Source organism: Octopus bimaculoides, chromosome 22 (assembly GCF_001194135.2).
Source record: "Octopus bimaculoides isolate UCB-OBI-ISO-001 chromosome 22, ASM119413v2, whole genome shotgun sequence".
Taxonomy (NCBI): Eukaryota; Metazoa; Mollusca; class Cephalopoda; order Octopoda; family Octopodidae; genus Octopus; species Octopus bimaculoides.
In genome coordinates, this window is record NC_069002.1 from 35,845,406 (window position 1) to 35,860,520 (window position 15,115).

A 15,115-nucleotide genomic window follows, 5' to 3' on the forward strand; every position below is an offset into this window, starting at 1 on the left:
TGTCAGCTGGTATAGATTACGATTATACTGGAATTTAGTGTGTAAAAAAAAAAAAAAAAATTGGTGGGCGTGCACACATACATATTAACACCCATCACATAATTTTTATAAAATTCCAAGTATCATTTTGTAAATACATATATGTGTCCTGTCTCCTCACCCACGGAAATACCTTGTTCACAACAAATTTCGATATAATCAGAATCTACATTACCTGTAAAGTATTTGAAGAAAATTTCATTTTAAAAAAAGGCAATTTTTCTGGAAGTCGGTGGGGCATTTTTGTGTAGGTATGCCCAATATATATAAACATTAAGTTGAACTCGTTTTCTGTTTTGGCAATTATTTTAATATAATCATTTCAGAAACATTATAATTTATCTAAACATTTTAATAATTTTTTTCCCTTATATTGAAAATAATTATACACAAAGCCACCTTTTTTGGAAGTTGAACTTTTTCAGAATTGGAGGGAAATTCAAACGTCCACATTTGGAAGAATAAGTCTAATAATAGGCACAAGTGCATTTTAACTGTGGAAATTAAGATAACAATATTTACATAACTAAAACAACAGAATTAATTGTTAAATTAGACAACGAATCAGGTACAATAATGATACAGTTAGAAAGAAAATTGTCGATAAAAAAAAACGGATGAATGAATGGGATTGATGGATTGAGTAATTTACAAATACTCGTATCTCTTGATGTTCTGAGTTCAAATCCAGCCTGAGTTGAGGCCGTTGTGTGTAATTACTTCAGAGAGTGGCTTTTGTTTTTGTGCTCGGGTCAAATTCTTTAGTTTAACCCTATATGTTTATGTGTGTAGGTTTCATAGGCATAACTACAGCGGGGGTATAAAACCCTGTAGTTATGCCGGTTTGGCATATATAGGAGAAATTAGATAATCACAAGTTTATATATCATTTGTTCCGTACGTATGTTTCCTTGTTGTGGTTGTTTGGAACCTCTACATTGAATTCTTCCAGGAACACTTTATTGCATTACATATGTGTGTGTGATTGTGTTCCGAGTACGATACCTTGGCTAGGCACCTATACTCGCGAAATAACTCGGTCAGCCCGAGGCGGACCAAATATTATGATTGGAATTTAATGGACAAGATTTTGTTTTCTAAAGAAGCTAATACATATTTATCAAGAACATATTTGAGTCAATCTAGAAATCGGTCTGATATACTCACGAAACAAACAAACTTTGCATGTAGCACTCAAAGACAGTCTGGTTCCTCTACTATATTGGATCAAACGACAGATTTTGTCATATATTTTATACTTTTTATACTTAAAAAAAAACCTCATCAGTGAATATTAATTTGTCCTATTATCTCATCAATTCCTTTATCAGAATCTTATCTTCTTAAAAAATATATATATATAATCATGCTCATGTTTGTAATTAGCTTTTTTAGTTATATACCTACAACTGGACATTGAAGTAAGTATCTGTAGTTGATATGATCAAGTTTCCAATCAAGAACTGACACCTATATAAATAAAAAGAATGTGTGTGTGTCTGTGTAAATGTGTGTGTGGCTGGGTTACTGTAACAGTAATACGTGAAAGCCACACACACACTGAAGCGGTTCGTCCTCGTTTTACCCGTCTATTTATATTTCTTCACTTAGGTGGTCGTCGAAATACAATGAAACGATCAATAATCACAGACTTAATAATCATGTATATATATATAAACATGTATGTATGTGAGGGACAGACTGTGTGTTATCTGTTCGTGTGTATAATGTATGTATGTATGTATTGTGCGTGTGTGTGTATCACGAAGGAATGTGAATATGTTGTGTCCAGTCCGATTGTCATTTAGACTCGTAGGTGATATCTGGGCCGACGCCGCTTCGTAGTGCCGGTGGTATTTTTCAGCCAGACTTCAGCATTTTCTCTCTCTGATTTCACAACTGAGCTGAAATCGAATTCGATTAGGGTCGGTATTGTGGTCAGAACTGTAACTCTATAATCTTTAACTTTCTCGATCGGATTGCCGTGAAGGGTGAGCTTCTTGAGGTTTGTCATCGGCCGAAACTTTTCCACTTCAGCCAAATTCTCTAAACAGTTGCCATGCAAGTAAAGTATTTGCAAACAGTGAACTTCATTTAGTTCTTCTGGAACATTAGTCAACACGTTAAACGATAAATCCAACCAAGACAGTTGTAACGGTCGGAGGAAGAGAGAAGATAGGATCTGTTTAAGTCCGGCAATCGTTTCCAATGAATTGTTATTCAAACGAAGACACTTACTGCGAGATTTCCGACGTCTTCTTCCAGAAGAGTCCGCAAAACAATTAATAGGTTTCGCTGTGGTCGGAAAATCTTCCTCATCTTCCTCGTGGTTACTGTCGCCTACAGTAGTTGCTCTTGCTTGCTTTATTTCATCGATCAATTCTTCGATGTCGTGTGGGCTTCGACAAGACTCTTCGCGTTTATCTTCGCCGATGATATCCGTGACATACTTCAAACTTCGAAAGGAGAAATCAAGCGGCTTCAGGTCATCACTATAAGATTTGTTTATCATCTTAAGTGGTTGTTTTCTATTTGGTACAGATTTTAAAGCCATCACTGAAAAAACGAAAGAACTGCATGTAAGTTATACACACCTGCGTAAAAGTTAATATTTACACCTGTGTGTATACGTATGTATAAAATATTTGAAATATTCACAGTTCACTCATGGTCCAGTTTGAGTGAATATTTTTTGTGATGTGAAGGGAGTTATTTTTCGTCCCTCCACATACACTTCTAAATTCTGGATTCCTTGTGCCACTTGAAGCCAAAAATACATTACTCCATGCAAACCTGAGGGCGTGACGTAGTGGGAAGAAGTATTGGTTATGGTAGGTGTAGCTTCCCAAATATTTGAATCTTAAACAACCACAGGTAAAACAAAATGAACTTTCAAATACCAGACTTACTTGACAGAAACGTTTATCGTTGAAACAAAGCGAAAAAGTGAAATAATCGTTTAAAAGTTAATAAACAAAACCAAGTTGTGCTTACTGGAATGTATATGTGATTTAAATCCTTTAGATGTTTGTAAAGTGATGGAAACGTTGATATATTGGCACACAAGATTGTTTTGAAATTTAAAAAGTTTATGTCTTATTCATCCAAATTTGTAAAAAGCTGAAGATAAAGGGCTTATTCCCAAGTGTGCAAACAAATGGTTAAAGTCGTTAATCCAAAGTAATTAGACAGACAAAGGTAATATTTGAAAGGGAGCAAAAAGAATGAATTAAATTCATAAACAGAAACGGCAATGTTGTGAATGACAACGGTCGTGATATGTTAATTACAAAATTAAGGCGAGGAGACGATCTGATTGGTTGATTTTTGTGACGTCAGAAAGCCAAGCCGGCCTCGCAGCCCAGTCGCGCTTCTCGCTGAGCCCCGGGGTAACTACGGAAGGTCACATCAAATAGAAATTGGATCTATTACTCGTTTCAGGCATTTGACTGCGACCATGCTGGGGCACTGTCCTGAAGGGGTTTAGTCAAACAAATCGACCCCAGTACTTATTTTTCAAGCCTGGTACTTATTCTGCTAGTGTAGTTTGCCGAACCGCTAAGATACGGGGACGTAAACAAACCAGCACCGGTTGTCAAACGTGGTAGTGGGGGGGAAACAAACACAAACATATACACGACGGGCTTATTTCACTTTACGGGTTTCCGTCTACCAGATCCGCTCATAAAGCTTTGATCAGCTTAGGGCTATAGTACAAGACATTTGCCTAAGGGGTCACACAGGCCAACTGAACCCGAAACCATGTGGTTGGGAAGCAAACTTCTAACCACACAGCCACACCATTGTCCTAACGAATAAGCGCTGCTTACGTGTCGGTCAAGGAATCGAACCCAGACTGTCCATGAGGTAGGTGAGCATTTTACTTTTGAACCACCGATACTTAATAAGTAAAGACACTGGCTTTGGGTGCCACTGCTTGACCAGAGAAAGAAGGGTGTTTCCACGACTCTTTATTTTTCGGGGTTTTAGCAGGTTGAAGGAACGAGATAATTCTCTAACCGGCACTCTTACCTGGATGCTTGCAACAGACTGAAGGCAAGGGAGGGACCCGGTTACTGTGGGTAACAACTTTCCTCTCTCTCTCACACCAACGGCTATCAAAAGATTACCATATTGTTCTTATACAAGGATGTTGTTGACAATGACTTCGAAGTTTCAGTTAGCTAAGCCCTCATCGGACTGTTCGACGATGGCTTGGCCGAAACTTCGAAGTCGTTGTCACCAACTTTCTTGTATAAGAAAAATAAATCTGGACTCTACAAAAGGGTAATCCATCAGATTAATGTAAAATTGCTTTTATCATAACTGAACATAAAACCAAACACTAGTACGTGTGTGCGTGCGTACGTACGAATGTAAAAAAAAAAATGCGCGCAAAGTAACGGGAAGGTAGGGAGAGGACTTCGGAGAATTCACAAGATCCGAGCTTTTCCCTCATAACTTTTAGGAAAATGGGGTTTTTTTTCAATGTAATTTGATATAAATACCTTTGAAACGGCATACATTATGACTATAAAGTAATTTGTGGGGAGAGGACTTTCGGAAAATTCCCAAGATCCGAATTTTTCCTCGTCATATTCCGAAATCACATTTAACTTTCTACAGATACCCTAGCGTAGTATACATTTCTGTTAGAAAATGTTTCTATTACACACACGCACACACATACACACTCATATACACACATGCAGTGCGCACGCACACACACATACACGTATTCGCTTGGTGCGGGTTGAGGTTAAAAATTTAAATTACAAAACTTTTTTGCTGTTTAAATCCCAGCAATGGACCACAGCATCATCATTCCATAAACTGTGTTTATGGGGAGAAAAATATTGAGAAAACATCAATACATACCAAAGTGACAAAGAAACGAAGAAGGTACCAAGTGGTCGTGATATGTGCTAGAAACAACAGCTAAAATACACACCCTTTTCGTCTGAAAATTATTTAAAAATTATAAACAGAAACAAATTACAAATTCGGAAACTGAAAGAAGTCCGTCGTATATATATATATATATATATATGTGTGTGTGTGTGTGTGTGTGTGTATGTTTGTTTGTGTTTGTCCCCCCCCCCCCCAATATCGCTTGACAACCGATGCTGGTGTGTTTACGTCCCCGTAACTTAGCAGTTCGGCAAAAAGATGCCGATAGAATTAGTACTAGGCTTACAAAGAATAAGTCCTGGAGTCGATTTGCTCGACTAAAGGCGGTGCTCTAGTATGGCCGCAGTCAAATGACTGAAACAAGTAAGAGAAAGATATATATATTATATGTATGTATATCTACCTATCTTTCTCTCTCTCTCTGTCTATCTATCTATATGCACGTATACATATATATATATATATACACACATATTTTCATGTAACGTCAGACGCTAGTCATATACCAGCAGCATACAATGAACGTATATACGATTCATTGTTGACGTGGTGTTAGTCACGTTCACACATGTATATAGTACAACCCACATACACACACACAAACGCTCACACACGCATACGTTTCTCTCTTCCTCCACACACACCCGCACATTTTTCTCTCTTTCTCCACACACACATGTATACGTGTTTATGTGAAGGCGTATAGCATAGTAGTTAACGTGTTGCACTTACAATCATGTAAGTGATTTCCTCCCAGCCTTTACGATGAGTACCGAAATTGCTGATCCCGAACTATCGTGTACGAAACCGATTACTAAAATCGGCTGAAATGGGTTTATAATACTTTGTATGAGGGTCCGTGGCTGTATGTTAAGAAGCTTGCTTTCCAATAACATGGCTCCAGGTTCAGTCCCACTGTGCGGCACCTTGGGCTGGTGTCGTCTAATATAGTCACAGGCCGACCAGGGCCTTGTGAGTGGGTTTGGTAGACGAAAACTGAAAGAAGCCCTGCCGTATATATATGTGTGTGTGTATAGGGGGTGTCTATTTATCCTTGTGTTTGTTTGTCCCCCACAACCCCTTGACAACTGGTGTTGGCGTGTTTACGTCCCTGTAACTTAGTTGTTATAAATACTGGGGGTCGATTCATTCGAAAAAAAAAACTATTCAAGGCGATGAAAGATAAACACTACTCTGTGTATGTGTGTGTGTGTGTAAGGAATTTATTATGTGTTGGGTGGGTATGTGCGTAACACTAAATATATGCAGGTATTTGATGTTAGTCGTCTCCTCTAATGGTGAGGTTTGCCTTCAGCATTGCAGGTGCCAAACTATTTGGCAACCAAGACGCAACATTAGAATGAAACAAGACCAAACTTATAAAACACACACGTAGAGAAACATGTACCATCATTTTTCATTTAACATCGTTTATTACTGGTTGCGCAAATATCGGAACTCATGGCGAAGAGAGAAAGTGAAAGAGATAAAGTGATTTTTAAAAAAAGGTGAGCGGCAGTGAGAGAGAAAGAGAGGTAGACATAGAGAAAACAAAGAGAGAGAGGTCAAAGGTGTATAGAGAGAAAATGAGGGTTAATGTTTAACCATAAAAAGAAATAGAGAGAGGGAGAAAGAGAAGACGTGGTAGATAGAGAAAACAGAGGCGCATTGAGAGAAAAAGAGAGAGGCACATACAGAGAAAATGTATTAGGGACTGAGAGAGAAAAAGAGAGAGAGAGAGAGAGAGGCGCATACAGAGAAAAATGAGGTATAGAGAGAAGTGTGCGATATAGATAAAAAGAAATAGAGAGAGGGAGAAAGAGAAAAAGTATTATGGACTAAGAGAGAGACAGGCACATACAGAGAAAAATGAGGTAGAGAGAGAGAGGTGTGCGATGTAGATAAAAAAAAATAGAGAGAGGGAGAGAGAGAAGTGTGCGATATAGATAAAAAGAGAGAGGGAGAGCGTAGTAAAACGTAAAATGGTAAGTGACACCGGAAGCGGATGACGTGTTAGCGCAGGCGCAGTGTGGTAATGTTTTTTTCTTGAGACGTTGGTTTGCCATGTAATCTGTTGTGAAAAAGACAGTCACATCTTGACCCCTTTTTTAGTTCCCTGTTTTGTTAGAGAGAGAGAGAGAAAGAGCAAATCGAACTCCTGCCCTGGCCCTAGTGACGCGAGAGGGTCGACCAGTGGAGGTGGACCAAACAAAGAACCGAACTTTAACAAACACACATTTAAAGAAAAGGAAAAGACAAAAAAAAATAAGGAGGAGGAAAAGGTAAACAAATCTCTATGTTGTCTTTGGTGTAACAATATATAAAGATTAAATAATATACACACCGTCTGTATGTATATATACATACATACATATATATATAATGTGTGTGCGCTTGTATTTGTGTATATATGTATATGACAGCAGCCGCATGGCTGAAACTAGCAAAAGAATATATATATATATGTATATATATATATATATATATATATACATATAATAAATGAGTATATGCATATATACGTACAAGTATGTGCATACCTACATCTACCTGTATATATAGATGCATATCTGGGTACAGGACGTTGCAAACAAAACATAGACAAATGATAAACAGAAAACACACAAGCCACAGAGAACATTTCCTTCATCAGCTGCCACCATTCTAACACTGGCGTTTTGAAGAGTTATATATATATATATATATATATATATACACACGCTAATACACGACCCATGTTATATTCCCCACTCATGGTGCAACCACGTCAGGGGCAAAACTAGTCGGTATACAGCACTTACTCGGTATTACCTGTATCCTTAGGGTTTGGTTGACTCCAATACCCTTCATAACCTTTATATATACATATATATATATATATGTGCTACATTTATGTGTATATGGGTGAGTCTACGTAGAAATGCATGCATACACACACTCACAAATATGCCAACTTAGGTCAGTTTAACAACACCATGGTCGGCTTTTCATTTCGTTTCTAACATGCTGCCTCAGGTGGGATAATATTCCGGTGCAGTTCTCTGCGGATGGATGCTCTTGCTGGCGTCGACCATGACATTCGAGACATTGTGTATGTACCTGTTCTAAATCCGAGAGTTATATGACATATATAAAAAAGGAGTTATTAATGAGGGACTCTTCGTTCAGCCAAAATACTTGTATATGCTCTCTTTTAGGACAAATACACAGGGCTAACTATTGTTTAGATTGGTAAAGAACTCCGTGTATTCCTGCGGCAGTTTCCGAGGTTATAAGTTCATTGTCATTCTATATTGTGAATTCGTGGTTGTGTTCCCAGTTAGACTGGTCTTTTTAACACTGTTATATACAACACAAGGTATAACTAATGAAGTAATGTACATTATTTATACTTACCTTTTATTTGTATGTATGATATATGTATATATCTAAGTATATATAATGAATGTGTGTGAGAGCAGACATAAATATACATACGTGTATGTGTGTGTGTGTGAAATAAACATCAGAGATGCTTTGCAGGAATTGCAGTAGCTATTGAAAGATCGCCTTTAAGGTATTGCAAGCTCAACTTTTGGTAGTGACTAAAGCTAGTGCAGTGTTGGAAACTCTTTAGACTCGTATATATCTCCATGTCAGGGTAGCTACACACACACACACACATACTTCAGTGTGTGTATATATATATATATATATATATATACATATTTAGATATATATAGACATCATCATCATCATCATCGTTTAACGTCCGCTTTCCATGCTAGCATGGGTTGGACGATTTGACTGAGGACTGGTGAAACCGGATGGCAACACCAGGCTCCAGTCTGATTTGGCAGAGTTTCTACAGCTGGATGCCCTTCCTAACGCCAAGATATATGTGTATATATCCTTACACACTTATCAGTACATGTATATACACACATACGTACACATACATGTATGTATGTATGTGAAGGCATGTTATTTAGTGGCTGAGCTGTTGCACTTGCAGCGACAAGATCATGGTTTATTCTTCTGATTCCCAGACCAGTGATGTATTGTGTTCTTGAGCATGACAAGAAGTAGTAATCAGCTATATATAGAACTACACTCTTGGAGTGGTTGGTGTTAGGAAGTGCATCCAGCTGTAGAAACTCTGCCAAATCAGATTGGACTCCGGTGTAGCCATCTGGTTCGCCAGTCCCCAGTCAAATTGTCCAACCCATGCTAGCGTGGAAAGCGAACTTTAAATGATGACGATGTGTAGGTATGTTCACACACACACACACTATATATCCACTCATGTATACATAAATATAACCAGGAAGGCCATTTGGTCACAGAAAAATCTGCCTCAATGAATTCTGTCTGATCCATGCAAGCATAGAAAAGTGGACATTAAGACGATGATCTCACATATATACTCATATGATTGGCTCCTTTCAGTTTCCCTCACAGGGCATTGGTTGGTTTGGGGGCCTTAGTATCATAGCAGAAGACACCTGTACAAGGTGTGACCCAAAGCTATGTAAACGAGATGCAAACGTAACCACACAACCATGCTCAAGTCAAAAATTATGCTGTGACTTGTACTATGGCAGTAAACTTGGTCACACATAATAAATAATTACTCTAACCCATGAGCATTTAAACAGGACATGTTCAGCCCAAATATTCTGTCTGTTTTCTGCTCAAACAAGCCAGATCTGGTTTCCCATAGCTACTCTACAACGTTGTTCTAAAAATAGACAAGCACATCAAGATAATGTATGACTAATTCAAAAATAATGTGAATAAATAAACATTACATTTGACAGAGTAATTTGAATGCTAATGTTTTAAAATTGTCTTTTGAATTTACTGCAATCTTATTTGCTCAAATGTATCCGTTTTCTACATACTGTAGTGGTCAGTTTGTATATTGTTGCTTATGGCCTAAATATTCGTGTCTGCTGTAAAAGGAGTTGGCTTTTGTTGACTGTAAATACACATGTAAGAATAAATACAGCTTGAAGAAGGCAGCTTGACATACTATAATCATCATCTTTTAACATCTGTTTTCCTTGCTGGCATGGGTTTGACCAGAACAGGTTCCATTTCCTATTCTTATATAGTTTCTATGGGTGGTTGCTCTTCTTAACACCGATCACTCAACAGAGTGCACTGGGCGCTTTTCATGTGGCATCAGTATCATTGTACTGTGGTGGACAGAGTACAGGAAAGTGCCGGGTATCTTGCTCGTTTGTCAAATGTACTTTTCAATTACATTTGATGACTCAAACGCTTGGCTTTGACTGTGTATCATGTTGGCTGGTATTACTGGGATGTAAATACACCAACACCAGTTGTCAAGCGGTGGTGGGGGACAAACACAGACACAAAGACACTTATATACATTGGGCTTCTTTCAGTTTCCTATTTCTTTACTGCCCACAAGGAGCTACACACAGAGGGGACAAACAAGGACAGACAAATGGATTAAGTCGATTGTATCGACACCAGTGTTTCACTGGTACTTAATTTATCGACCCCGAAAGGATGAAAGGCAAAGTCGACCTCGACAGAATTTGAACTCAGAACGTAGCGGCAGACGAAATACTGCTAAGTATTTCACCCAGCATGCTAACGTTTTTGCCAGCTCGCTAACGTTTCAGTTTCCCTCTACCAAATCCACTCGCACTTCTTTTTTTGGAAGACACTAGCTTGTAGAGGCTATAGAAGAAGACACCATCATCATCATCCATCCAGCTAGCTAGCTATCTTGTCTTCCCACTATCCCTGGGAGTAGAGTCCTCAGGTGCCTCCTCCATAGGATCCTATCAGAAGCAACCGTCAGTAGGCTTTAAATTTAGATTCTTGAGTGTGACTGAGAGACTGAATATTATCCACCCATCTCGTTCTTGACCCACCACTAAGTCTGCTGCAAGTTGGTTATTTATAGCTTTCTGTTATTGTTATATCCATCTTGTTTTATGTTACCCTGAATGTGCATACTTTTGGATGCTGAGTATCCCTGTCACACATCCCTCTTACAAATTGTCACTGTTATTCATCCCTGCATTCCTTATGATTCTCACCTTGTAAAGCGGTTGGTGAGTGAGCAGAGACATGGAGGTGTGAAATCCTTCTAAGTGTGTTCAGGACATAGTTACCTTCTCGTTGCTGGTGTTATGAAGAAAAAAGAAAAAAAGAATAATGCACCTGTAAAGTGTAAGGTCAAGGGGGCCATTTAGTATTGCTTAAAGCAGTGATTCTCGACCGAGGTTCTTATGACCCCTGAGCTTTCATATAAGATTTTGACGGGGCCCATGCAAAAAAGTGGTAAATTGGGGACCCACAATATTTTAAGGGCCCCTGAAAAAATTTTGTTTTAGATGTATGTATTGGTATGGATTAAAAGAAACAGCTGGGTTTCTTTCTCTAGCATTTTACAGAGTTCAACTTACACAAATTAATGTGAGAAAAACAAAATAGGAATTTTGAAAGAAGTTTCTATGAAACTAGTTTTTAAACATTGAATAGCTCTGGGGGTCCACCGAAATAAAGTAGTATTTCAGAAGGGTCCATAGATAAAAAAAAGTGGTTCAGAATCTCTGGTTTAGAGTTTGACACCTCTCTTTGGCTGGTGTTATGGTCGGGGTCGGGGAGAAAAAAAAGCACCTAGTACATTCTGTAAAGTTGTTGGCATTTGGAAGGTTTGCCTTGATTTTGTGTGATTGTCCTTCATCTCCAAACTTCCATGTAGATATGCCTGGTCATGAGGAAATATCACCTCATTTGGAAATGGGTGAGGGTTGGCCACAGGAAGGGTATCTGAGCCTAGAAAAAATCTGCCTCAACATATTCTGCCTGACCCATGCAAGTATGGAAAATTGGACGTTAAAATTGATAATGATCACATACACACAGACACAATGTGATCAAGTTGCTTACATCGTTTCTAAGTCAATGTCTCATAGGTTTTTAACATACATTTTGTTTGTAAGACAATGGCCTTCATTGATCAAAAACTGGAACTGAAAATTAGGTTAAACATTTTTAAGTGCATGACAGTAAATCTAGGATATAGTATGACTAGCTGTATTAATTAAAACCTCATAACCCAAATTACAAACTGAATTGCACACACACACACACACACACGATTAATTGTTTCGTGTTTGGATATTGTGTTATAAGCTTGGAGTAATGGAGGGTACGTCATTGATGTGGTCAAAAATAGCAATCAGACTTTGACACACTAACAGATTGATCCAACAATTAATTAAACAAATGGTTAATTGGTTAATTAGTTGTTAAGGGTAATAAAAAGAAGTGAAATAGAACAAAGATGTGTGTGTTTTAGTTTTTGATTGGGCACTCCCACCACCACTCAAAATATAAAGAAATACAGCATCTGTTTCTATACAGCATTTAACACCCAGAATAGGTGCAAGTGTGTCTATGTGGTAGAAGTTTACTTCCCAGTTACATGGTTTCAGGTTCAGTCCCACTGCATGGCATCTTGGGCAACACTGTTTTCTACTATAGCCCTGGGTCAACCAAAGCCTTGAGAAAGAAGCCCATTGTGTATGTATATATAGATAGATAGAGAGAGAGAGAGATACCACCATGCTAGACATAGCAGCCAAAACTTGACTCTAAAACCACATTCAATGTTCATACAGCACCAGGAGAGAAGACAAAGAGACAAAATAAACTAGCAAAAAATTATTGGCTAATTCCAGATCCCGGATTTCTGGCTTTGCATAAGAAATGTGTGTATTCCACTGATGAGGGAAAGCATTTTTTATGCAAAGCCAGCATTCCAGGATCTGGAATTATCCAATAATTTTCTTGCTAGTTTATTTTGTCTCTTTGTCTTCTCTCCTGGTGCTATATGAACATTTAATGGGGTTTTAGAGTCAAGTTTTGGCTGCTATTTCCAGCGTGGTGGTATCTTTTAGATACCCTTAATTATAATTTTAATAATAATTATTATCTATGAGGTTTTTATTCCCATGCTAGCCACTTGATTTTGTTGACAGAAACTGAAAGAAGCCCATCATATGTGTGTGAGTGTGTTTATCTACCCCACCCCTCACCCCATCACCATTGCTTGACGACTGGTGCTGGTGTGTTCATGTCCTTGTAACTTAGCAGTTTGGGCAAAAGAGACTGATAGAATAACTACCAGGCTTAACAAGAAAGTAAGTACTGGTTTCAATTAGATCGACTACAATTCCTCAAACTGATGCTTCAGCATGGCCACAGGAGCAAGTAAAAGATGAAAAATAAAAGAATTACGTTAGGAAATGTGGTATTTTGCATCAAAAATATTCATTATCGTTAAGTAATCTGAAAGTAACGAATTAGCTAATGTATTCTAATTTAGTGTTTATGATGATGATGTGAAGGTGTTTTTTTTCTTTTAACTGTTCTTTCACTGTCCTTGTTGTTCCATTTCAAATTTAGTAAGATGCCACCATCTTGCATCACTCGGTTCCTGTCCAAGATCCATCGGGAACAGCTGGAGACTGGAGTAGCTGTGGTGTTGCGCATCCCATCGCTATTCATTGTAGAACTCTGCTTTCGTACCGATCCTCTGAAGAGTGTCCCAGTGGGGACTAGGGCCAAAGATGTCCATCTCGTGGCCAACTTCATTTATTATGCAGGTAAGTGAATAGATTAATCAGATTATTGACTTCAATTGTTTTATGACCCTTCAGCACATCAAAGGCGATGACATCATTGATCCAAGACATTAAGGGTTGTGACTGTTGCGACCATTATAAGATAGGCAGACCCTGTGGCACTGAGGGCCCTGGAATTGACCCCAAACAACAGTTGCAGGGGTTGATGATGACATCTCTTCCTCTCTGGACATACTTGACCTGGGTATTTTACCTTGTTTTATGTTTAAACCGACCAGATTCAGCCTCCCAAACCTACCTTACAATGTCATTCTGAAAAAAAAAATGAACCTGTCGCCAAAATCTTGAAGCTACAAAATAATGCAAAATTAACTCAAAATGCTGTGAATAAATTAGCATTACATTTGAGAGAGTGAACTGAATGCGAAAGGGTTGGGTTTCCTTTGTTTAAGAACGGAATCTAATATATTTATTGGATCAGAATCCATTCTTGAAAAAAAAACACAAAGCAAAACAAAAGTTGTTTTCCTGTTTGTGTTAGAAAAATATATACACAAACGCATGTATGGCTGCGTAGTATGAAGATTTGCTTCCCAAATTCTGATTTCCACAACAGAACATGTTTTCTTTGTGGTACCACGCAACAATATCTGGCCGGTTGTGTTTTAACTTGGTGACTGTTTTAATTTTTAAGTTCCGTCAGTGTTCTTTTGATCCGTCAGTCTCAATAGATCTAACTTCGTCTGTCGCTGTATTCCTTTTTTTTTTGTTATCGTGTTCCAGGCTGCTCTAGCTACCACATTATGTCTCACGAGAAGACAATATCCGGTGGACATTCTCTTGCAGTTGGCAATAGTGTGGTTCACACACACACACACACACACATTTATATATGTATGTATATGTTTGGGGTTGGTGCATAATTGACAACTGTTTATTTATTCTAAATTTTAAATGAAATTGTTCATCATCATCATGTAGCATCCGTTGTCCATGCTGGCATGGGTTGGACGGTTTGACTGAGGACTGGCAAGGCTGGAAGGCTGCACCAGGATCCAGTCTGATTTGGCATGGTTTTCTATGGCTGGATGCCCTTCCTAATGCCAACCACTCCGAGAGTGTAATGTGTGCTTTTACGTGCCACTGACATAGGTGCCATATGTGTGACACCGGTATCTGCCATGACTGCGATTCTGTTTGGCTTGATGGGTCTTCTTCTCAAGCACAACATAATGCCAAAGGTCTTGGTCATTGACTCCGTGAGGCCTGACACTCAAAAGGAGCTCGGCCACTTTGCCTCCATGAGGCCCAACGCTTGAAAAGAACTCAGCCATCACGCCTCTGTGAGGCTCATTTGAAAGGAATTCAGCCACCTTGCCTCTGTGAGGCCCAACACTCGAAAGGAGCTCAGTGACTTTGCCTCCATGTGGCCAATGTTGTAAATTAAATTATAAAATGGTCGTTAATTATGCACCAACCCAATATATATGTGTGTGGTGGGTGGTGTGTGTTTGTTTGTATATACTTGCTGTATATACAACAACTGACAA

At 38.5% G+C, this 15,115-nt stretch overlaps 2 protein-coding genes across 3 annotated transcripts in view; one reads left to right on the plus strand and one right to left on the minus strand.

Annotated features, from left to right (window-relative positions):
- Nucleotides 1-326: 326 nt before the first annotated feature.
- LOC106880042 (leucine-rich repeat-containing protein 51) lies at nt 327-4,988 on the minus strand. Its single transcript, XM_052975848.1, has 2 exons — nt 4,918-4,988; nt 327-2,595 (listed from the first exon to the last, which is right to left on the minus strand). Exon 2 carries the CDS (start codon nt 2,591-2,593, stop codon nt 1,844-1,846), a length of 750 nt encoding a protein of 249 aa, XP_052831808.1. The 5' UTR covers nt 2,594-2,595; nt 4,918-4,988; the 3' UTR covers nt 327-1,843.
- LOC106880047 (RING finger protein 145) overlaps nt 3,424-15,115 on the plus strand; it is a 19,865-nt gene continuing 8,173 nt past the window's right edge. The window contains exons 1-2 of one of the 2 annotated variants that reach the window (XM_014929846.2): nt 3,424-3,906; nt 13,387-13,586. In XM_014929846.2, the coding sequence (XP_014785332.1) occupies nt 3,902-3,906; nt 13,387-13,586 (205 nt within the window). In that variant the 5' untranslated portion in view covers nt 3,424-3,901. Of the gene's footprint in view, nt 3,907-6,924; nt 7,233-13,386; nt 13,587-15,115 lie in introns of those variants that run through there. The other variant, XM_014929847.2, reaches the window with a different exon arrangement.

What these genes read in the sequence shown, in the direction of transcription:
- LOC106880042 (XM_052975848.1), bottom strand. Translation starts at nt 2,593, where the DNA reads ATGGCTTTAAAATCTGTACCAAATAGAAAACAACCACTTAAGATGATA.